Source organism: Bos indicus x Bos taurus, chromosome 12 (assembly GCF_003369695.1).
Source record: "Bos indicus x Bos taurus breed Angus x Brahman F1 hybrid chromosome 12, Bos_hybrid_MaternalHap_v2.0, whole genome shotgun sequence".
Lineage (NCBI taxonomy): Eukaryota > Metazoa > Chordata > Mammalia > Artiodactyla > Bovidae > Bos > Bos indicus x Bos taurus.
Window position 1 is genome coordinate 45,947,099 of NC_040087.1, and position 23,574 is coordinate 45,970,672.

The 23,574-nt window shown below is 36.2% G+C and overlaps 1 protein-coding gene across 2 annotated transcripts in view; it reads right to left on the minus strand.

Annotated features, from left to right (window-relative positions):
* DACH1 (dachshund family transcription factor 1) overlaps positions 1–23,574 on the minus strand; it is a 478,390-nt gene that overhangs the window by 211,276 nt on the left and 243,540 nt on the right. For both annotated transcript variants that reach the window (XM_027557664.1, XM_027557665.1), the window contains exon 3: positions 6,539–6,700. In XM_027557664.1, the coding sequence (XP_027413465.1) occupies positions 6,539–6,700 (162 nt within the window). The remainder of the gene's footprint in view (positions 1–6,538; positions 6,701–23,574) is intronic.

Below are 23,574 nucleotides of genomic sequence, written 5' to 3' on the forward strand. Positions count from 1 at the left end.
TCAGCTTTTAGAAGCATCTAGAAGGACGTGTTTTGATCAGACTATAAGCTTTCAAATGATAATTTTGTCTTAAATTAGCTATTTATTCTTTGTATTTTCACATCAGATTACCTTATTTAAAATATTTCATGAAGAAGAAATGAAAGAAATATTAAATATTTAAGAATGCATTGAAAATTATGAAAGAGTAGGTTACTACTTTTTAGTTTTTTATTGTTGGAGTAAGCAACTTTGTGGGAAATGTCAGGATATGAAGACATCTTTTACATAGGAAATGATGTGAACCATATGGCTTATTCACCATCAACTGAATTACAAACCATGGCAGTTCCTACACTTTTAGGAGATGCTTATGTGGTCCTTCCATTAAAATTCCACTAATGTGACATTTGTGAAAAGGTTTGTTTGGACATACTTTCCTCACCATGTGAGAAGCCACAGACAGCAAAGGCATTGATTAAAAGTGTTTATATATAAATTGAAAGCTATCAGTTCTAAAATATTTCTCATTTCATGTGTCAGAGTTTTTTGGTCTTTTAGGGAAGTCTTGTCTGTTTCCATGTTTACAAGACTCTGGCTGTTAATATTGTTAAATTTTACTCATCGGACAGGAAGAAGGATCTTAGCAATCATTGTTAGGAAAAGAAACATTAAGAAAGTTAAAAAAAAAAGTTCCACATTTAATCTGTTAAACAATGGCAAATTTCTTATGAATCACTGATACTGTAATTGAACTGGAGACATTTTTAGAGCAAGCTTGCTTTGGCTTTTTCACCCTCCGATTTGGAATCTGCTCACAGTACTGCCAGCTTAACCAAAAAGGATTAACTCTCATATCCAACTGAGAACACAGATAATTCTCAGTAATTGGTAAAAAATGAAGATGAATGGGGCTGAGAGATAAGGAGCAATTAGCTCATCAGCAGTTACAGCTGTGCACTCAATCCGGATCCATCTCTTGAGTCTCGGCCCCTTTTAAAGAACCTACACAGAAAAAGCACAGGACACCCCTCCCCGAAAAATTGCTATACCTGCCCATCATTTCTCTAGTCTTCCATTTTATTTCCTTCCTATACAAAGACACCTGTCACAGCATGCTATGTAAATTACTACCTCTCTCAGGACCTATGTCTAAAGCCAATCTTCTTTTTAAACTTTTTTTTTATAACAGAAACCAAATGACTACTGTAGACACTCTTAAATTCCCTGTCAATCGTTTCATTATAGCAGCATCATCTGTTTGAAAATATAAGCAATTCCCTCATCTAATTATAGGAAGGATTTGAGGTTCATTAACATTGCCAAAGCAGAGAATCCAATGCGCAACTTCAGAGCTCTGCTTGGTGGCCGGTGTTCTCAGTTTCCTTTTATTTGCTTTCTCAAGGTCTCCAAGACTTTTTCCTGAAATCACAATATTAATTTTGCCTTCCAAATAGACACGTGAGATAGAAGAAAGGAAATGACTACAATGTAAAATATTTTATTTCTTCAGGACTAGCAAAAAAAAGTTAAGGGGATGATCAGATGGGGAAGATAATTTTATTATTTATCTACCCAGCTTTTTTTTTTTTTTCGTCATTGTTTTGTTTGTCGGTTGGTGGACAGAAGTAAGAAGTAAGGAATGCCATTGAAGAACACACACAGCTGTTTAATCCCAAACTAAAATTCTTGTTTTTACTTGAAACTCCTATATCCTTTTAACTATTGCAAATTTGGAAAATGCAAACAAATCCTACATTTCAGGCATATGAAATATGTTCAATTTGTGGATCACTGCATTAGGGTATTCTTGTCTACTTTCCATGGTGTTCAGAGGAGAAACTCTGAAGTCTTAAGATTACTTCACTTCCTCAAAGAAATAACAGCAGTTTGGGGTTATGACTATAGTTTAAACAATAAGATTTTCTTGGGACATCTGTTTTGAGATCACATTTTGAATAGATATGAACTCATTTCCTACGAAGCAAGCAATCTACTATTGTTGATAGCTGTTTACCAGTTCTATGAGTCAGATATTAGCTGGTGGCAAAGGTCCCTCTTAAATCCTCCTGTATTCTTTAAACTGTGTACATAGTGTTTTCCTTAAATAAAATGTTAAGAGAAGTAAAAATGCAGTCTTTTCCTGTCTCTTGGTAAATTATAGTCCACAAACGCTTGTACTTGGAAATAATATTTAATGTATTTATATTTAAAAGAGTCGTTTCCTTTGTTGTCATTAGTTAAGGGAGTAAGATATTAGGTTTAGCAAGTATGTAAATAACAGAGAAACTATTAAGAGATGCTTACTATGTCAATATTTATATAGCATTTAAAAACTAGAAGTTAAATTAAGTTTCCTTTATTTAGATTAAATCGATTGTGATTAATTTAGTATCCTCAAAAATGTGCATGATGCCAAAAAAAAAAAAAAGATAAGTAGATAAAACACAGCTACAGAGACTATGAAATTGACCTTGGGTTCACCGGTTTTAAATTCTGCCTTTCCAATATCCCAGTCCCAATTTCCAAGCAGCATTTTTTAAGATGGTTATGTAGATCAGTCCTTAAAGCAAAAAAATAGCAATTTATCTGGTCTGTATGTTGTGGATAGTGTTGCCACGAAAAAGAATCCAGGACATTTTTCCTTCTTATCTGCAATGTAGCTTATATCAGCCAACCTGTCACAAGATAGCACTTGATATAAACAAGAGATTGCAAAGACATCTCAGTAATCAATATCAGGATGGCTACAGTATGGAAACCCCAACCAGTGCATATCATTTGTCTCAGCATCTATTTCTATGGCCAAATGAAGCATTAATTCAAATCATAAATCTATGGTGATTTAAATCTGGGAATGAGCACCTGCCTGCTTTAATGATTTATTTTGTACATTTCAGTAAGCAGGAGATTTGTCCATATGAACTGACAGGTCACCTTCAGATGCCAGGAGCAGGCTGTTTATCACCATGCAGACTAGCATCTCATCTCAGCAAGTAAATATTAAACTAAAAGAATCCAATTGATTGTGGATGAGGGAGAATGGCGACACGGCCGTATATTTTACTCAGCCTGCCGATGCCTTACTCGGGTCTATCCTAAAGTCCTCACTTCTTCCTAAAGTGATCATTCTGTTGGAAAGATGTGAGCTCAAGGTTACCAAGTAAAATTGGGATGTAAAATAATTATTTGTCAGTGTCACAGGTTTCTTCAAACACCTTTTTTTTTGGCTAATTGTTGCAATTCATATTAAGAACTAGAGACACTCATCTATAATAAAAACATCCCTCACCTCACCAAGCCAAATAAAACCAAACCAAGCAAAAGAAAAAAAATAATCTATTTTCTAGGGCAACAAGGATTTTATTTACGACCAAGAGGGGGCAAAATAGAGTGTTTCTACATACAGAGCTCTGAAACTAACAGAACTTGTGAGCCACATGAGTACAAGGGAAAAAAAGAACTTGAACTGACTTCAGAAATGCCACTAGATTTGGGCAGGGCTGAGAGTACAATACATCATTTAAGTAGCACCTCTCTGAGGGGTTTTTCTACTTCAAAGGGCTGATAGATTCATGAGAGCAAGTACATTTGTATCCTGAAATATAAAGCTTCTGAGATTCTTGGGATTCCTCCTGGAATTCATAGGCTTCAATACCACTTCCTAAGCGCCTCCTGCTAACTGATGTTCCTGGGGATCCACCATATCCTGTTATGACTGTCTTCCTTAACCACGTCACCCATTAGACTGCGTGCCCCGTGACTGTTGAGACTATTAGGATTATTTTTGAGTTCCTAGAATAAGCTAAAATCAAACACACAACAAAATCCAAATGATGTCACAGATGCCCCCACATTTCCTCACAGGCATGAAGCTTAACAAATGCCTAGTAGAGAGCATAGGAAGACAGGAGGAAAGAGTTGGTGCTGTAAAAAGAGGAAGAAGGTGGTTTTCAGGAGGGCAAGCTGGAAGAAATCGTAACAATAGCAAAAATAATACCCACACAACCAACCTTACACATGACCAAAAGTGTGATAAACAGACATTGTAATGAATAAAATGATAAACACTTGACAAACATGCTTTCCTTTAATTCTCATGATGTAGATACTATTTTTTATGCCATTTTTCAGATTTGGAATGTAAGGCTCAGAAAGTTTACATAATTTTCCAAAGTCACATAGCAGTTAAGAAGTGTTTAATAAGTAGTAGTTATTAGACACTTACCAAGAGGCAGGCACTGTCCTGAGAAGCAGAGAAAACTGCAGCCTGTTTTAAAGCAACTACTTTGATCTTTGCAAACTCAACTCCCCCTCACCATTGCCCTGTACCTTCTCCCGCTCTACCCACTCCCTGCTCCAAACTCTGTTTCCCTGATCTCCAAATAAAGAAGAAAGGAGCAAGGGGTATGCTCCAGAAGAATAATAAATCAAAAATTCTTAGAGGATAGTGGTATGTGAGAATAGAAGAAAAATGACAATGATAACATTTTGCCCCCAAACAGCTATAGATATATATAACACACATGATCTATATGCCTTAGGGACTAATGGTAGCATTAATGTTAACAAAGTCTCAAAATATTAAGGCCCTCTAGGAAAATTCAAATAAATACCCATTTCTGGCTCAAACTGGATGATGCGTGTCAAAACTAAAAAGCGATATAAACTAGCAAGCAAATACCTTAATGGAAGAAAAGTGATTGCTTCCAATAAAACACAAATTTAAACTGATTCTTGCTTAAGCCATTATGATAGTCTAGGTATCCAAATGATTATGGGAGGCACAAGGTGATCAGAAAACAAATGTTATTTCATAATATCAAATGTTAAGAGTATGTCAATGCCTAATTATGTTCTCTTTATCTTATGCCTATTGGTTTCTCCAAAGCCAGTTTCTGCTCTGCTGCTCAGGAAACTTGACAGAGGTATAAAGTTTCAATATATTTTGTTCAAGTGTTATTACACTGCCTTATTCAAAGATCCCTCCTCACAACACCAACTACCAACAATAAACCGCACTGAAGTCTTAACTCTCCTAAAATTTTGAAAACAATCCAAATTATGTTTTGGAATTATAAGTATGATTTATAATGGCTAATTACTTGTTTTTAAAAGTGTCCAATTTTGCTCTATTTTATCAAAGTAAGACCATTATGTTACAACTGTGTGCAATCAATAGTTTTAAAAAGACAATTACAATTCTTTCATTTCACTTCAATAGTTTTTAACTTTTAGAAGTTTAAATTGAAGTGTGTAAACTATAACCTAAACAATCCACTGCCCTCTGTCTTCTTAATAGAAGCACCATAAATGTGAACGTTGATGTTTCCTTTAGTTCTTTTCAATTTTTGTGCCATTCTTTGGCTTTTTTACACATCTTTCCATCCTTCTAAGAATTGCTACCACCTTCTTTATCCTGCTCTCAAATCAAAGCCATTAACACTGCTCTTTCTCTTCCCTAGTTCTGATGAAAAAGTTATCTTTTTTCTCTTTTGTACACTCCACTTTGGCATCACTAAAGCCATGGTATTTGTGTATGTGTTTTAAAATTACTTCTTACTATGTTACTCATATCTAGCACATGATCTCATGAATTGTTGTGAAAATGATTATCACTGAAGTCCACAGCATTCCTTCTTACACCTACACCTATATGTCAAGGAACTGAAAGCAAGCAGATACTGATTATTAAAGAGATAATCTGTTAAAATGCAGCATAGAAAAGAAAATCTAATTGAACTGCCAAACTTATTGCCTCCCTCATGAACATATATGCTGGATATAGTCTCTTGTATACATCTTGTAGCATCCAAATTTCTCCTGTTACATTAAATTTTGAGCATGATTTCTATATTTTAAAGAAAAATAATTTGGTGGGGATAAAATGTTGTATCTCAAAAACAGAGATACAAAAGATATCCTCAATAAAAATGTGGCCCTCACTTGAAGTTGACTGACAAAATGAATTACCCAAAAGAATTCTGCAAAGATAAAGTTGTTCCTTTTATTTTAAACAGTGACTATTAATCTTACTTTTCTCCACACCTCAAGAACAAAAAAGATCAAATTAAGAAATTGAAGTGACATAGTTTAAATAAGAGAAATTGATAACGGTTGTATACAGAAAGAATGAATCAGCAGCATAATTTTCACTCTTGGCAGCCAGCACATGAGAAGGTAAAGTTTACATTTTGCTGCTAAGGCACGTTCTTCTTCGGTAACCAATGAATTACAACTTAGAAGTCTATGGCTTTGTTTGTAAATGTTCTTCTGTCACCTCGTGTATAATCAATTATTTCAAAATTCTAACTAATAAAGCTTATTTGTATTACGAAATGTGTTAACTAAAATCATATAGTAACATTTAAAAATAATGTTCTCAATTATTTATTTAGAATACATGTTGTTAGGCTAATTGGCTTCTTCAAAAGATACACTATCTTCAAAGCTAAAAGGAACAACTTCTTGAATGGGTAGCCAATAGCTGGGTTCTGTAAAAGAAAGTCACTTAGTAACAAAATGATTACAGTTAGGTTTCACTGAACAGAAAACTTACCAACACTTGAATTCATGTCCCCATTTTCAGAATCTGCTCCATGTTGGTTATTACTGGCGTGATAGTTGCTCATAGCTTCTAATTTGATTTTTTTCACCTTCATTGCTTCGGCGATAGCTGCATTGGTAGCAGCGGCAGCTGCTGCAGCTGCTGCTGTCAAACCTTTAAAGAATAAATTAAAAATGAGGTAATGCACATTCTGATTTTTCACATAAGAGTTCATGTACTTTATACAACACATATACAAACATATTGGAGTATCTGATTCCTTTATGCAATACTCTCATATCGTATATTCATTCCCAATGAACCAATGAAAGAACATTGATAGAATGGACAGAATGCTCTCCAAACTCCCACATCAGTATTAGCAGAAGCATAATTCGTACGTAGAAGGATAATAGTAGAAATAAGGCCAGAATTCTCTCTCAAACAACTCCATCTGAATATGTCATTCCCCGCCTGCTTCCAATGCTGTCCAGCTGCCTGATGAGGGTAAAAATATAACCTGCTTAACAATTCACCAAGCTTTTCACTAGACCTGGAAAGCTAGCTAATCACCCTAAATCTCCCTGTCTCATGCCTCACTCCCCCTGTGTTGAACTTGGCCCCAAGGCCCAAATGTGCTCTGTGTCTTCAAGCCTGCACTTTCTCACAGACCATCAAATGTCCCAGACGACTCTACTTCTCATCCTCCAGTATTCTAGTCCCAGAGTCCACCCTTCTAATCACTATGCCATGATATTTATCCAAACAGTTTGTCTCTGTTCACTAAGAAAACGACAGGTAAGAGTGATCATGAGGTGATTTCCCTGGTGGTCCAGTGGTTAAGAATCTGCTTGCAATGCAGGGGACACTGGTTCAATCCCTAGTCAAGGAACTAAGATCCCACATACTATGGAGCAACTCAGCCCATGTGCCACAACTACTGAGCCTTCACACTCTGGAGCCCACACTCGGAAGCTACTGTGCCTGCGCACCACAATGAAAGAGCCCACGTACCACAAGACCTGATGAAGCCAAATAAATAAATAAACTTTTTTTTTAAAGGAGTGATCATGAAATTAGAAATAACAGTGAGACCAATATGGAAGAGCAGAAAGAGAAGTGTCAGCTTTAGGTACAGGCACCAGGTATCCAGCAGAGGTTTCAGAGCAGTGTGAACTTCTAAGTCAAATCACTTCATCCTGACATTCTTCACATTCCCCTGGTAGCTTAGATGGTAAAGAATCTGCCTGCAATGCAGGACACCCAGGTTCAATTCCAGGGTCAGGAAGATCCCTTGGAGGAGGGCATGGCAATCCACTCTGGTATTTTTGTCTGGAGAATCCCATGGACAGAGAAGCCTAGCAGGCTACAGTCCATGGGGTCACAAAGAGTTGGACATGTCTGAGCACTACATGAATGATTTCTCTTAACTTTAGAACTTTGACGTCTGTGAAAGGATATACCCTCCCACTGCCCTCATACTTTTTGCTATGGCTGCTTCAGAGCTGCCTTCAGTGCTTCAGCCCGCTCTGAATTTATCTGTATGATTTATTTCCACTCGCAGCTGGTGGATTAGAGACTGAACACCTCTCTCCTTCTTTTCCTCCCCACTAATCATCACTTCTACTTACTACAGCAAATAAGTTACTGCCTCAGGAATTAAAGAAAGTTTTGTTTTTGTTTTCCCCTAGAAACCTCTGCTTTATTTTAGAGGTTAGGGGAAGACCTCACCTTTCCCTCAGATCTGACCAAAAACACCCTGACAACTTTCACCCCAATGCAACAAAACTTTCAGACCGGATCTTTGCATGACAAACTGATAATCACCCCCTAAAAAGGCACTGGTCTGAACTAAAAGAATTCATCTGGGTCTGAACTGAACACTTATTGCCATTTAAGTCCCAACTTGAACTGATTCTCTCCTCTTCCTATGATTGAATTTACTCCCCAGTTACTCATTTCCTTCAAAGATGTTTCAGAACATTTTCTTTCCTGTTCTCTTAAAATTCTGTTTGTGTTTCCCAGAAAATCTCTCTTCCTCAATTCGCCTTGTCACCAGTGTGAACATCCCACTTGTCCTTTCCCTTTATTGCCTGGTGTTGTCCCATCTCCAATTTATGACACATCTTTATCTTTGATTTATGCAGCAGGTAAATCTTGTTCCATAGTATGCAAGTAAAAAAGAACACCTACAACTTGAGATATGAGTCTTATTATTGGATAGTTCTGAATCAAGCTCAGTAGCATGAAACATAACTATGCATGATATGGCCTTACATAAGCTATAAAAATCTTCTTAAGTATGTTTTCTTCACCTGTGAAGTCATCCTATTCACAAAGGGATAATAGAAGGATTAAATAATATAAACTGTGTGAAGAATGCCACATTATGTTTAGTAAAAATTAGGCGGGCCTTGTGTGCTAGTTTTTACTTTAATAAGTCAAGCCCAGTCTTAGCTATGAGTCCTGCAGGATATGATGAGCTGACCACATCCCCCTCAGCTAGAAGCCTAATTCTCCTTATCTGCCTGCATTAACCCTTGACTTTTAAAAATGCTTTCAATAATTTTAGTATGAAAAGAGTACTTATGATACACTTCTATTTCTCCACTTGACATTTTTCTCCCCAGGTTTACATTTCTAATATAAATTCCAACAGATAGTTGTGTGTATGATACACATACATGCTATAACTTAACTATAATACTTTTAAAATATTCTATTTTCAGTATGGTTTCATGATGACAAGAAGAAAGCTATTACATTTACAACAGTTGCTGATTTTAGTTCTACTAACTCACCTTGATGTTTGATGGGTCCTCAAATTTAATTCTTTAATAACTTTCGAATTCAGCCAATTTTCTCCATCTCTATTGGCTCCCCCTAGTACAAACTGTCGCTTTTTCTTCCATGGAGTATTGTAATTATTCTTAACAGCTTTTACTTTCTCTACTTTCAGTCTCTTATGATTCATGCAGCAGTCAACATAACCTTACGAAAATGAAAATCCAATCCTGACATTCAATGCCTGCTCTAAGGAGCAAGTTGGGTGCTTCATGTGTCTGTCAGGGCCCTGTGTGCTCAGTCCTCTGCTTCTCTGTGTGGCATTATCTTTCCACCAGGTTCCTTTTGCTTTCTGTCTTCAGAAACATAGACATCTTTCGCATCTTCTAACAAACATTTCCTCTTTCAAATTAGACTCTGCACATGGTGTTCAAACTTTCTAGAAAAGCTGTCCAGTTCCATACCCCAGACCTGTCCCTGCAAGCCATGTGATGGCTTAAATATGATGCTCCACAGGGAGCAGGCTCAGGATCCTGACTCTTTAATCAGCTTCCTTAGTGGTTCAGACAGTAAGTATATGCCTACAATGTAGGAGACCTGAGTTCAATCCCCGAGTCATGAAGATCTCCTGGAGAAGGAAATGGCTAACCACACTAGTATTCTTGCCTGGAGAATCTCATATACAGAGGAGCCTGGCAGGCTACAGTCTACAGCCTTACAAAGAGTCGAACACGACTGACTGACTAACATTTTCATTTCACTTTTCTTTTTTCAGTGGAAACAGGCTTAAGATTCTTACTCCTCAATCTACCTAGGAAAGAGCTCCAACACTTCAAGAATCAATCTAAGACTTGCTTATTTTAAAGAGCTGACTTTCCCCACCCTACTCCACAAGAGTAGAGCTTGTGTTCTCAGCTCTGTTGAATGAGAATTTGTCTTCTCTGTGCATTAGAATCACTCACAGAGCTTTAAAACCATACAAAGAGCTGAGTTCTATCATCTGAGATTCTGGTTATTTTGAGTTGTATATTTGAGTTGAATTTACTGCTCCTTGGGTTATATTAATGTGAAATCTGAGAACACAAACTCACTCCCTTAAATTGTTTTTTTTTTTTTTGAGGGGGAAAGTGGGGAGAGGGATGTTGCTTGGGGGGTTAGTTAGGGCTGACTCCTCTAACTAGGTTATAACACCAAAAGGACAGAAAAACATTCTTAATATAATTATCTCAAACACTGAAGCCAAAGCCTGGCACAATTTGTATCTGAATGAAAAAAATGCTTCTGAAATTGGATTACCTGAAAAGCCACAAGAGAAATATGGGCATTATTTTGACAATATCAGGCTTCCCTGGTAGCTCAACTGGTAAAGAATCCACCTGCAATGCAGAAGACCCTGGCTTGATTCGTGATCAGGAGGATCTGCTGGAGAAGGGATAGGCTACCCACTTCAGTATTCTTGGAATTCCCTGGTCCCTCAGCTTGTAAATAATCCACCTGCAATGTGGGAGAACTGGGTTTGATTCCTGGGTTGGGAAAATCCCCTGGAGAAGGAAACAGTTACCCACTCCAGTATTCTGGCCTGGAGAATTCCATCGACAATACAGTCCATGGGGTCACAAACAGTCGGACACAACTAAGCAACTTTCACTTTGACAATATCAATGTATGCCATTAAAAACACTTTATATATATTGCAGTCAATAAAAATATACTAACAGTAGCAAATCTCATTAACTTAATAATAAGCATTTACTCTCCATTGCTGGAGACAATTACAAAAGTCTCACCTTCACTTCTGCATTTATTGCACTTTCTGTTGGCCTTATCATAGCCCTTTCAAATCATTAATGTAATTCTCAAATCCTCTCTGGCTTGCTGCCTCTAGTAAAATCTTACTTTAGAATATAGACACTCACTTTAGAAAGAGCCCCCATTGTATATTTTGTTCCCTATTGAAGCTGCCTTTGAAAGAACAGTTTAACAAATTCACAAAAAAGCTCCAGTGTTTTGTCTATGTTTCATAGAGAACACAGTGTTAAAACTCTTCCAATGTAATCAAGAATGGTTTGCTGATGCGACATGCATGGACCCAGAGATTATCGCATGAAATGAAGTAAATCAGGCAAAGACAAATATCATATGATGTCACTTATATGTGGAAATAAAAAATGATACAAATGAACTTATTTACAAAACAGTCTCACAGACTTAGAACACAAACTATGGTGACCAAAGGAGAAACTTCGGGGGAAGGATAAACTAGGAGTTTGGAATTAATGGATACATATTACTATATATAAAACAGAAAAACAACAAAGACCTAGCATATAGCACAGAGAACTATATTCAACATCTTATAATACCTTATAATGGGAAGGAATATGGAAAAGCATAAATATGCTTATATATGTATATAACTGAATCACTTTGCTGTATACCTGAAGCTAACAAAACATTGTAAATCATCTATGAAGTGAAGTGAAGTCGCTCAGTCGTGTCCGACTCTTTGCGACCCCATGGACTGTAGCCCACCAGGCTCCTCCATCCATGGGATTCTTCAGGCAAGAATACTGGAGTGGGTTGCCATTTCCTTCTCCAGGGGATCTTCCTGACCCAGGGACTGAACCTAGGTCTCCCACACTGCAGGCAGATGCTTTAACCTCTGAGCCACCAGGGAAGCCCTCTATTCAATATGAAAAAAATTTAAAAAGAATGGTCTGCTTGTGTAAACACTGGTATTAAAACATCTACCACATACTTTTTCTCCCTGTGTGAGCTTTTCCTACTTAGAACTCTTTCCACTTGCCTCATATTCAGATTTCATGATATTCTCCTTCAATATCCCACCCTGAAACAGCACATTTATGACTGCTTTTAACTTTTTCCAGACAAAACAAGTCCTTTTTTCCCCTAAGAACTAGGTAATCCAGTTTCTCGACGTGATAATCTATATCAAATCCAGCTGCGGAGCTTGGTAAAGTGGAAGATTATCATCGCTGGGGCCATATTCACAGAATCTATCTCTTAGATGGGCTTCCCTCATAGCTCAGTTGGTAAAGAATCTGCCTTCAATGCTGGAGACCCCGGTTCCATTCCTGGGTCAGGAAGATCCCATGGAGAAGGGATAGGCTACCCACTCCAGTATCCTTGGGCTTTCCTTGTGGCTCAGTTGGTAAAGAATCCACCTGCAATGGGAGACCTGGGTTTGATCCCTTGGTTGGGAGGATTGTATAGTCCATGGGGTTGCAAACAGTCAGACATAACTGAGCGACTTTCACTTTTCATTTCTGAGAGATGGACTGAAAAATCTGTAATTTTATCTTTCAACAGGTTGATTCTCTGCCCTTAGATTATTTGATGACAATAATATACCATATTAAAGTGTGGCTGCATTTTACAATAAAAGCTTATTAGCCTGGTAGTAGTTTTTGAAAGTGAGTATAGTTCAGAATCAACAAGGAAACTTGTTGCAAAACAAAATTAGGATGACTCAATCATCAGGATCTGAGACACACTGCTGTAGACGCAGACTCAGAACTGTAGGTTCAGACTTTGGAAAATTGAGTCTGAGCACAGCAGAAGCAAAGAGGCCAGCCAGGTAATGCTGCACTTCCGTGTGATATAAATACAGTAGTCCTGTGTGTGATTAAGTCAACCAACAACTTACACTGACAAATCTATTTGGTATATACAGTAACTGTTAACCAAAGAGCTTGAGTAACTTCTGATTCTTCAATCACGTAGAATTTTTATCAGATTTATTTCTCTCATTGGGGGAAAGTTATGTGTATATATATAACACACACACATAGTGTGTGTGTGTGTGTGTGTGTGTGCCCACGAGTGCGCAGGTGCACAGTGAAGAAACAAATAAATGAATAAAGAATCTCTCCCACTAAGGAAAGATTAAATCATCTATTTTACTTCCTGAAATTTTCTTTTTTATACGCCCCAAGAACAATAGTAGTATTTTACACATAAAGATCAAAACATGCACTAAAACATGTAGTCAAATATCAGTTCAGTCAGTTCAGTCGCTTAGTCGTGTCTGACTCTTTGCGACCCCATGAATCGCAGCACACCAGGCCTCCCTGTCCATCACCATCTCCCAGAGTTCACTCAAATTCACGTCCATCGAGTAAGTGATGCGATCCAGCCATCTCAGCCTCTGTCATCCCCCATTCCCCCTGCCCGCAATGCCTCCCAGCATCAGAGTCTTTTCCAATGAGTCAACTCTTCGCATGAGGTGGCCAAAGTACTGGAGTTTCAGCCTTAGCATCATTCCTTCCAAAGAAATCCCAGGGCTGATCTCCTTCAGCATGGACTGGTTGGATCTCCTTGCAGTCCAAGGGACTCTCAAGAGTCTTCCCCAACACCACAGTTCAAAAGCATCAATTCTTCGGCACTCAGCTTTCTTCACAGTCCAACTCTTGCATCCATATATGACCACTGGAAAAAACATAGCCTTGACTAGATGGACCTTTGTTGGCAAAGTAATGTCTCTGCTTTTCAATATGCTATCTAAGTTGGTCATAACTTTTCTTCCAAGGAGTAAGCGTCTTTTAATTTCATGGCTGCAGTCACCATCTGCAGTGATTTTGGAGCCCAAAATAATAAAGTCTGACACTGTTTCCCCATCTGTTTCCCATGTAGTGATGGGACCAGATGCCATGATCTTCGTTTTCTGAATGTTGAGCTTTAAGCCAACTTGCTCACTCTCCTCTTTCACTTTCATCAAGAGGCTTTTGAGTTCCTCTTCACTTTCTACCATAAGGGTGGTGTCATCTGCTTTGAGATTATTGATATTTCTCCAGGCAATCTTGATTCCAGCCTGTGCTTCTTCCAGTCCAGTGTTTCTCATGATGTACTCTGCATAGAAGTTAAATAAGCAGGGTGACAATATACAGCCTTGACATACTCCTTTTCCTATTTGGAACCAGTCTGTTGTTCCATGTCCATCCAGTTCTAACTGTTGCTTCCTGACCTGCATATAGGTTTCTCAAGAGGCAGGTCAGGTGGTCTGATATTCCCATCTCTGTTCAGAATTTTCCACAGTTTATTGTGATCCAAACAGTCAAAGGCTTTGGCATAGTCAAGAAAGCAGAAATAGATGTTTTTCTGGAACTCTCTTGCTTTTTCCATGATCCAGCGGATGTTGGCAATTTGATCTCTGGTTCCTCTGCCTTTTCTATAACCAGCTTGAACATCAGGAAGTTCACGGTTCACATATTGCTGAAGCCTGGCTTGGAGAATTTTGAGCATTACTTTACTAGCATGTGAGATGAGTGCAATTGTGCGGTAGTTTGAGCATTCTTTGGCATTGCCTTTCTTTGGGATTGGAATGAAAACTGACCTTTTCCAGTCCTGTGGCCACTGCTGAATTTTCCAAATTTGCTGGCATATTGAGTGCAGCACTTTCACAGCATCATCTTTCAGGATTTGAAAGAGCTCAACTGGAATTCCATCACCTTCACTAGCTTTGTTCATAGTGATGCTTTCTAAGGTCCACTTGACTTCACACACCAGGATTTCTAGGTGAGTGATCACACCATTGTGATTATCTTGGTCATGAAGATCTTTTTTGTACGGTTCTTCTGTATATTCTTGCCATCTCTTCTTAATATCTTCTGCTTCTGTTAGGGCCATACCATTTCTGTCCTTTATTGAGCCCATCTTTGCATGAAATGTTCCCTTGGTATCTCTAATTTTCTTGAAGAGATCTCTAGTCTTTCCCATTCTGTTGTTTTCCTCTATTTCTTTGCGTTGGTCACTGAGGATGGCTTTCTTATCTCATAGTCAAATATAGTATAGATTTATTTTATTTTAAAATACTTAAACCCTATTTTATCATCATCAATTGGGAGACTTTAATATATGCCTAAAATTCTGTCACTAATAAAATAATGTATTGAAAGACAGTTTGTTTGTTTTTTTTTTAACGTCTTCCTTCGGAGAAAGGATAATAAGTCATGAATACATTGTGCAATTCCTAGACCTTATATTGGCCCTCAGAAAAGGAACTTTTAATCAAACTTCAGTTAAAATCCATAGGCCTTAGAGCATGAAGAGATACTCAGGTTTTTTTTTTTTTTTTCTATCTGATCTTTATAAACTTTCACTTACAAAAGAATGAGCATATTTTTACACAGCATTTGGAAATACAGCTTGTCGTATTAGCGTTTGAATTACACTACAAACTCATTACTGTGGGCTCCATTCTGTTTACTCCTTCAGAGCAAATTCTATATTATCTTTTAACTAGTTATGGTTAGATTTTTCTTTTTATCTTGGCTTATAGGTTTCTTTTCATAATACTTTTATTTTTTGATGCACCATTAAAATCTTTTAGAGTTCTTTTTGAAAAAGTGACTGACATGGGGATTACTATTTATCTACACTCACTATCATAGAAAGAATAAACATATGGTGGCTGAAAGAAACACTTTAAAGAGTCGTACAAACTTTGGACAACATTTTTATGAAATAATGCAGTAAGTTATATAATTCCTAAACCTTCAAAATTCCTATCTTTAAGAGATACAAGTTCCGATCAGTAGTGTTATGGGGAATAAAGGTAAAATAGTGCACACAACAGCTAAACCCTCTGCAAATGGTAGTAAATATTTTCAAGTAACCCATAAAATCCAGCACACCTTTATTTAGTTTTACATTTGTTCAATTATTCACAAAAATGCAAATATGACAAAAGCTATCCAAAGCTGTAGGGTTATAATCTAGCCATTTGGCAAACGGACACCTGGAAATCATGCTTCTATCCAATCTTTTGACTTAGTAGTCTCTGTCGATCAAAGTTATCATAAAATCATTAACTTTCCACTCTGTGCTATATTGATACAAAGCCTTTGCTACTTCAAATTCAATATCCAAAATCCAATCCTTGGGTTTATCATTTGGAAGAGAAGTAGGCATTACTGTTGCTTAAGAGCCTTTTCCTTGCAAAGATAGCATTTTCGTTTTGCTCTCAACTTTTATCAAGAGCTTTCAAATACTTCAAATACTGTTATACAATCCTGACTGCTCTCTCTAAAAAGGGAAAAGTACCCCCATTCTATTTATTTCAAATAAGTTAATATCCTTAGTTATAAAGAGTAGATTACAACTATAGATTATAAATATCAATAAAAGAGACATATTGCTGTCAAATTCTTTCTCTGATCTGTTTGTTTGCTCATTAACTTGAAAGGTCTAATCTTTGATCTTTGGTTTCAAAGACAACAAGATGACTTCCAAATGTTTGATATGTTGTCTACTTTTACATCACATTCCATATAAAATGTATTTTCCAAGACTTAATGGCTAAATAAAATTAGTTATAAGCAAGAGATAGTAAGCATTCAAAGTTTCCATATGATAGACTTTTTATGAGTCTGTCACATTACCCAAACTTAGAAAAAAACACTTTAACATGCACTCATTTCTAGCCAATAGTAGTTATTATTAATATTCTGGAATTAATAAGTTATTTATGTCTGGCATTCTTCCTACTGATTATTCAGGGAGACAGGCGGCTTATAAATATCTCATCACTCCACCGTCACAGAAATTTCATCGACAGTGCTCATGCACAGCTATTAGCAATATGAATCTAACCATTACAAGAAGGAGGAAAATCGAACATGTGGCATTAATACGCAGTCCTGGTTCCTAACCATCTGATAGGCAGATGGTGTGAAGCGGATTCTCCAGCTGAAATGAAGGGGCACATCATTTAAAACCTTGTTTGCATTCTAACTGATATCAGTGCCATATTGATATACATGATACATCATGGCAGTATTTGAACAATCTAGTTTGTTTCCGTCATAAATGTTTACAACCTTGTTTTTTTTTAATCTTATAAGCATGTTCAGAAGAGTGTATTTTTAATTTATGAAACCTATTGTTTACTTCTGTTGAATTAGAAGATTAGAGAAAGCAAGAATATTAAATTACCTCAACCAGAGCAATATAACCAAGACAGATGAATAAAGTGGGTTTCTATTTTCAATAAGATGTTAGTAAAGGAATTTTAAAATTAGCCCAGGCATTTTGTGCATTAAATTCATTTATTCATTTAAGCCTTCTAGGTTTTTCTCCCCCAAGTGGCATACAGAGATACTTAATGCTTTACATAGTCATTCATTTAAAATTCTTGCTGTGTGCAATTAATCTTGTCCAACAATTTGATTCAGAAAGTAAAACATCAAAAAGCATAGCTCATTTCAACAGTCATTACTGTGAAGTAATCTTTCTGCTCCTGACAGGTCCTATAGACTTTTTGCAAAATTCTATTGAATGTGCATTGTAAGCTCCGTATGAGTCTGAATTACAACTCAATTGAAATCACTCCAAGTCTTAGAAGAACTCTTGGCTCAATATAGCAACTTGAAAACACGAGTACCTTTTTTCCACTCTGTCTTCTTCCTATCCTTATTTAAATGCCAGCTGTCTAAAAAACTGAAACTAATTTTCACAGTTATTTTATTTCCCAATACTTTCTATTAAATGGAAATTATGATTGAAATATGTCTGTCCTCCCCATTAAATGATTAAATAACAGAAATGATAAGCAATTAGAATAAATAACTTTATTGTAAGGCAGGAGAGGCTGAAGATTTTGAATGTGAGTTTTTCTCCTAAGGTACATTAGAAAAGAAAAACTGATCTTTCAGACTATTAATGTAAACAGTCACTATACCAGTTTCCAGTTTTCAATTGGTTAAATTAGATTTTTAAATGTTTGGATTAACAACAAAAAATCTACCAATTTGGAGAAATATACAGGAAGTGTATTATAATCTTGAGAATGACTAGTAAATCAAGTATACATCAAGTTTAACTTTCTTTACTGATTAGCTTGAAATCTGCAGCCTCACAGAGTTTACCAAGTAACAGCAATCGTGAAGTCAGAGGGAGTGAATCCCATGGGATGTCATTTGGCCACATGTAAAATCACTGAGAAATTTTCATGGAAGTTTTTGAAACACTCAACTTCTAAACACTAACCCATAGAATCAGGCTGAAACAGAATCGATTCAAATGTTTAAATTACTATGATTTAAAATAAGAAAATATGCAATTTTTGGAAGTTAAACCTGACACAATGTTTTGAATATAAAACTTTTTCTTCTATTCCATCTGTTAACATTACCACCTTTAGAAAAATATGTAACAGACACTTGGAATCTGGACTTATAAAACGCAGAGAAGAGAAAGACTTTATCTACTGCAACTCTTTTATTTTACTGATGATGCAACTTAGGGGCGTCTAGGTTAATCATTTCTATAAATTTACACCATTAAATAATGATAGAGTAATCCCAATTCCCCTAACTCCCTCTTCAGTACGGTCCACACCGACTCTGTTCATAAATGTAAAAAAAAAAAATTACAGAATATAGTAAACTATGGAATCATTGAAGGAAAATGAAAGCTGTTTGCTTAAGTAGCTTATGGATTGCGCAGGAAGTTGAAGTTATAGACACACAGATAATATCACAAGTATAAGTTAACCTCACTTAACAACCTGATATAAATGTTCATTTGTGATTCCATTTTATAAATTTCAGAATCTATTTGTCGTGAAAACAATGATCATTCAACTGTCTTTTTGTTTAGTCACTAAGTCATGTCCAACTCTGTGACCCCATGGACTACAGCACACCAGGCTTCCCAGTCCTTCACAATCTCCTGGAGTTTGCTTGAACTCATGTTCATTGAGTCGGTGACACCATCCAACCATCTCATTTCAGCTGCCTCCTTCTCCCCTTGCTCTCAATCTTTTCCAGCACCAGGGTCTTTTCCAATGAGTCAGCTCTTTATTAGGGGGGCCAAAGTATTGGAGCTTCAGTATCAGTCTTTTTAATGAATATTCAGGGTTGATTTACTTTAGGATTGACTTTCAACTTTTAGAATTGACATTCAACTTTGTGCACAAAACTTTTAACCTGTACTACTGATGAAATATATTGTTCATAACATTACCCTGAGTCCTATATTTTAAATACAGAGTAACAAGAAATAAAAGAAAGGCAAATAAATTATTTTCCTCTCTATATCTTGAATACAGAACAACTGACAAATAAGAAAAAAAGAAAGAGGTAATCTTTGTCTTGAATTGTCAATAAATTGCTCTTCTTTCATTATTCCATTCTTCACTAAACCGGGCACTAGAAGTTCTCACATTTGTCTATGGCCCAATATTTCTTACTACCTACATGACTGGTCAAACCAAATTACAAAAAGCATTGACCCCAAGCAGGTAGCTCTTACCAACCTGAGAGTAACTGACAGTATTAACATTCTGAAAGGATGTTTTATAAAAGGGCACTTATCAATATATTGGTAACAGTTCAGGCAGGTAATAAGTGAAAAGAGAAAATGGTGTCATAAATTTAATTTCCTGTCAAAGAGTCACCTCACTGGCACTTTAGTCTAAGGATAATCTTTCCACTTGTTTTCTACTTTTCTCAACACCATGTAAATCCTCTGCTAAATCCTTTGATACTTCAATAAGTCTCTCTTTTTTTCTTTTTCTAGAATCATGGTAACGTGCAGGGCTCTGTCGGTGTATGATTGTTGATGAAGAGAGGAGAAGATGAGAAAAAGTTATAAGAGAAGTGATTGTTTTGACATGTAAGGCTTGTCTGTGGGAGTTATCCAATGATATAAATAACTGGAGACAATGTAATCGTAAAGTTTTTTTGATGCAGTAATACAAATTTTTTAAAGTAAAAGACTCAAGAAATACACACACATATATATATTACTTTACACACATATATATAAATGCATCATTATATATATATGTGTGTGTGTGTGTATATATATATATATATACACACATATACAGGGAGGCCTGGTGTGCTGCAATTCATGGGGTCACAAAGAGTTGGACACAACTGAGCAACTGAACTGAACTGAACTGATACATATATAGATGGGCTTCCCTGGTGACTCAGTGGTAAAGAATCACCTGCAACACAGGAAGTGTACACTGGATCTCTGGGTCAGGAAGATACCCTGTAGAAGGAAAGAGCAACCCACTCCCATATTCTTGCCTGAGAAATCCCATAGACAGAAGAGCCTGGCATGCTACAGCCTATGGGGATGCAAAAGAGTCAGACACGACTTAGCAACTAAACAACAACACATATATATATATATAAAATATGTTATGTATAATGTATATAAAATATATAAATATATATATATAATGACACATACACACTTTCTAAACAGAGGTTGGGATCTAAGAACAGTATATAGCCATGTTCACAGAATAACAATAAAGAAAGAAATGGCAACCCACTCCAGTATTCTTGCCTGGAGAATCCTGTGGACAGAGGAACCTGGCAGGCCATGGTCCATAGGGTCGCAGAGAGTCGGATATGACTGAAGCGACTAAGCACACACTGAATAACAATAGGATAAGAATGGAAAGACTATTTGAAGCAATATATTCTTCACACTTTTGGCATTACGTTCTTATATTTATTCTATCATTTCATTGAATCTCCATATTCAGCCTATAAGTAATGTATTTTTCTTATATGATTTCAAGAAAAATATGAATGGTGAGAGCTCAATTGTAGTGTTTAGAAAAGTAGGGTTTTGGTTGCTGCTTTAAAGCTGGACTATGGAAAAGAATAATTCTGATTAATTCAGAAAAATAGATATTTCCATGTGACAAGGAAGATAAAAAATATATAGCTCTTCGTTCATAACTTCAAATTGTTCATCCTTCTCTAGAGCATGGCAGGAAGCCTTTATCATGGCATGCTTTTGTAGTCATAGTCATGATATTTAATTTTCTTAGTGTAATTTAGACCAGTTACTTTCAATGTATGATTTTGAGACAATCTTGTACTTTATTGTTCAAGAAATAAATGCTGTCTATGTTCAAAATGATTTCCCCTTTGAGGTTTGATTAGTATCAATCCAGCTCACCTAGGAAAAGAGCAAGTGGATGTCAAGGAAAATTACCAACAGTTGGCATTACATTATTCACTTCTTTCTCTCTCTTTTTCCTTTTTTGCTGCAAAAATCATTACAACAGAAAGAAATATCTAATTTCTAATATGGCAAGAAATGCAAGTCTTTTGTACATTACAATAAAACCTTTCACTTTATTTCAAAACAATAATAATTTAGAGCAAAAATTTTCCTTACATCTCTTCATTTATGAGTGAAGTTTGTCATTGGACTGATCCAATGGCTTCTCTTGACCTAATTTATGTTGTACCATGAGATTCTATTAAAAGAAACTAAATCACTGCAGTAGATTTATTCACCTTAAATAATTTAAGCTAATTGAAAAAGAACCAAACTGAAACTAAAACACTTCTCTCAAGCATCCAACTTCTGCATATCAATTAGTAATTTAAACAACCAGCTAATCATAACAGCTTCATGTGAAACATGGGCCTGTGCTTTATACACATTTCTGTACTTCCATGAAGCTGAAGAAAGAAATGAACGTCAAATTTGTGTCTGAAATCATATATATCTATTCTGGAGTCATTCAGTTCAGCCATTCAGTTGTGTCCGACTCTTTAGAAGCCAATGGACTGCAGCACACCAGGCCTCCCTGTCCATCACCAACTCCCTGAACCTACTCAAACTCATGTCCATCACGTTAGTGATGCCACCCAACCATCTCATCCTCTGTCATCCTCTTCTCCTGCCTTCAATCTTTCCCAGCATCAGGGACTTTTCCAATGAGTCAGTTCTTCCCATCAGGGGGCCAAACTATTGAAGTTTCAACTTCAGCATCAGTCCTTCCAATGAATATTCAGGACTGATATCCTTTAGGATGGACTGGTTTGATCTCCTTGCATCCAAGGGACTCTCAAGAGTCTTCTCCAACACAACAGTTCAAAAGCATCAATTCTTTGGCACTCAGCTTTCTTTATAGTCCAACTCTGGAGTCATTAGGCAATTCCAATAAAATATTTTCACTGATGGATTTGAGACTTTTCTCAATTTACCCAAACAATTATGAAAAGAACACATGGCAAATGAGAGAAATATCTGGAAAATTATATCTAATCACTCATCTGGCAATACATATGCCATTTCAAATTTATAATATTACTTAAGCAAAACAAAATTTAAAACATTACTGTTATTTACAAAAGTTACTTTTTCACAATAACCAGAAACTGAACTCCTATGGGTTAGTTTAAAAATAAAGGATCTAGTCTAATATTACTATAACTATATAGTGTTCTTCTCACACTTCTTGTTGGTAAAAGTTATCAAATATCAATTTAAGTTACGTTAATAGTAGCACATCAAGTTACTGTAAATTATACTATGTTAATTGTCCCTTCATTATAGAACTCCATTTGTAAAAGCAATGGTCATTTTTCTCATGCGATTATTTATTTTATAATTCAGCCTTTGTTAATACCTGCAGTGTGTGGCGTAATCACTCATAAGACAGTTTTACAAAGAATTACAAAGCTTTTTGCAGTATTTTTGCCATACATCTTCCTTCTGAGAATTAGAAAATTCAAACATAACTTTATCTTGGAAGTAAAGCTTTTTGAAATATTGCTAAAGTGCATATTGAATAAAGACAACACACTTAAGCACACTTTCCCCCCTTTAAATAGCATTCATCTTTTCAAAAGCAATAGATTCTCAGTCCACACGGAGTCTATTGCATTATTCATTTCATGTGCAACCTCATGCTGGACCATAAATTGTTACTTTATCTAATCAAAGGAGACTTAACTCTACAGAAGGTCAAAGGTTTAATTTTGTGAAGTATTATCTTACGCTATGAGTTTAACCGAAAAATAGAAGAAGAAAAACAGCCAAGAAACTGGTAATAAATGAACCTTTATTGCCTCAGGCATTGGCCTAGTTAATAAACTTTCATTGAAGGTTTCTTTCAACTGTTACGGACAATGAGAGGAAAAAAATCTTAAATTACAGCCATGTGTGACTTTTAAAGCAGTCATTCTTTTTTATCTCAACCTCCCTAGCTGAGGAGAAAAAAAAGACAAAGAAAGATTGTCTTCGATCTCTTAACCAAAAATGTATGTTTCTAAACAGATGAAAAAGTGCAGATAAACTTTTCTAAAAGCAGAGGTCAGCTTTGAACAATATAAAAAAATGCATTCTTTAGGTGTTGAATCTTAGTGAACAATCTTTCTAGCTAAATGTAAAACTACAAAAAGGAGGAAGAAGACAAGCTGTTTCTGCAAATATAACTCTTAAATTGGGTCTTCTACTTAGCAAAACATGATGCTTTA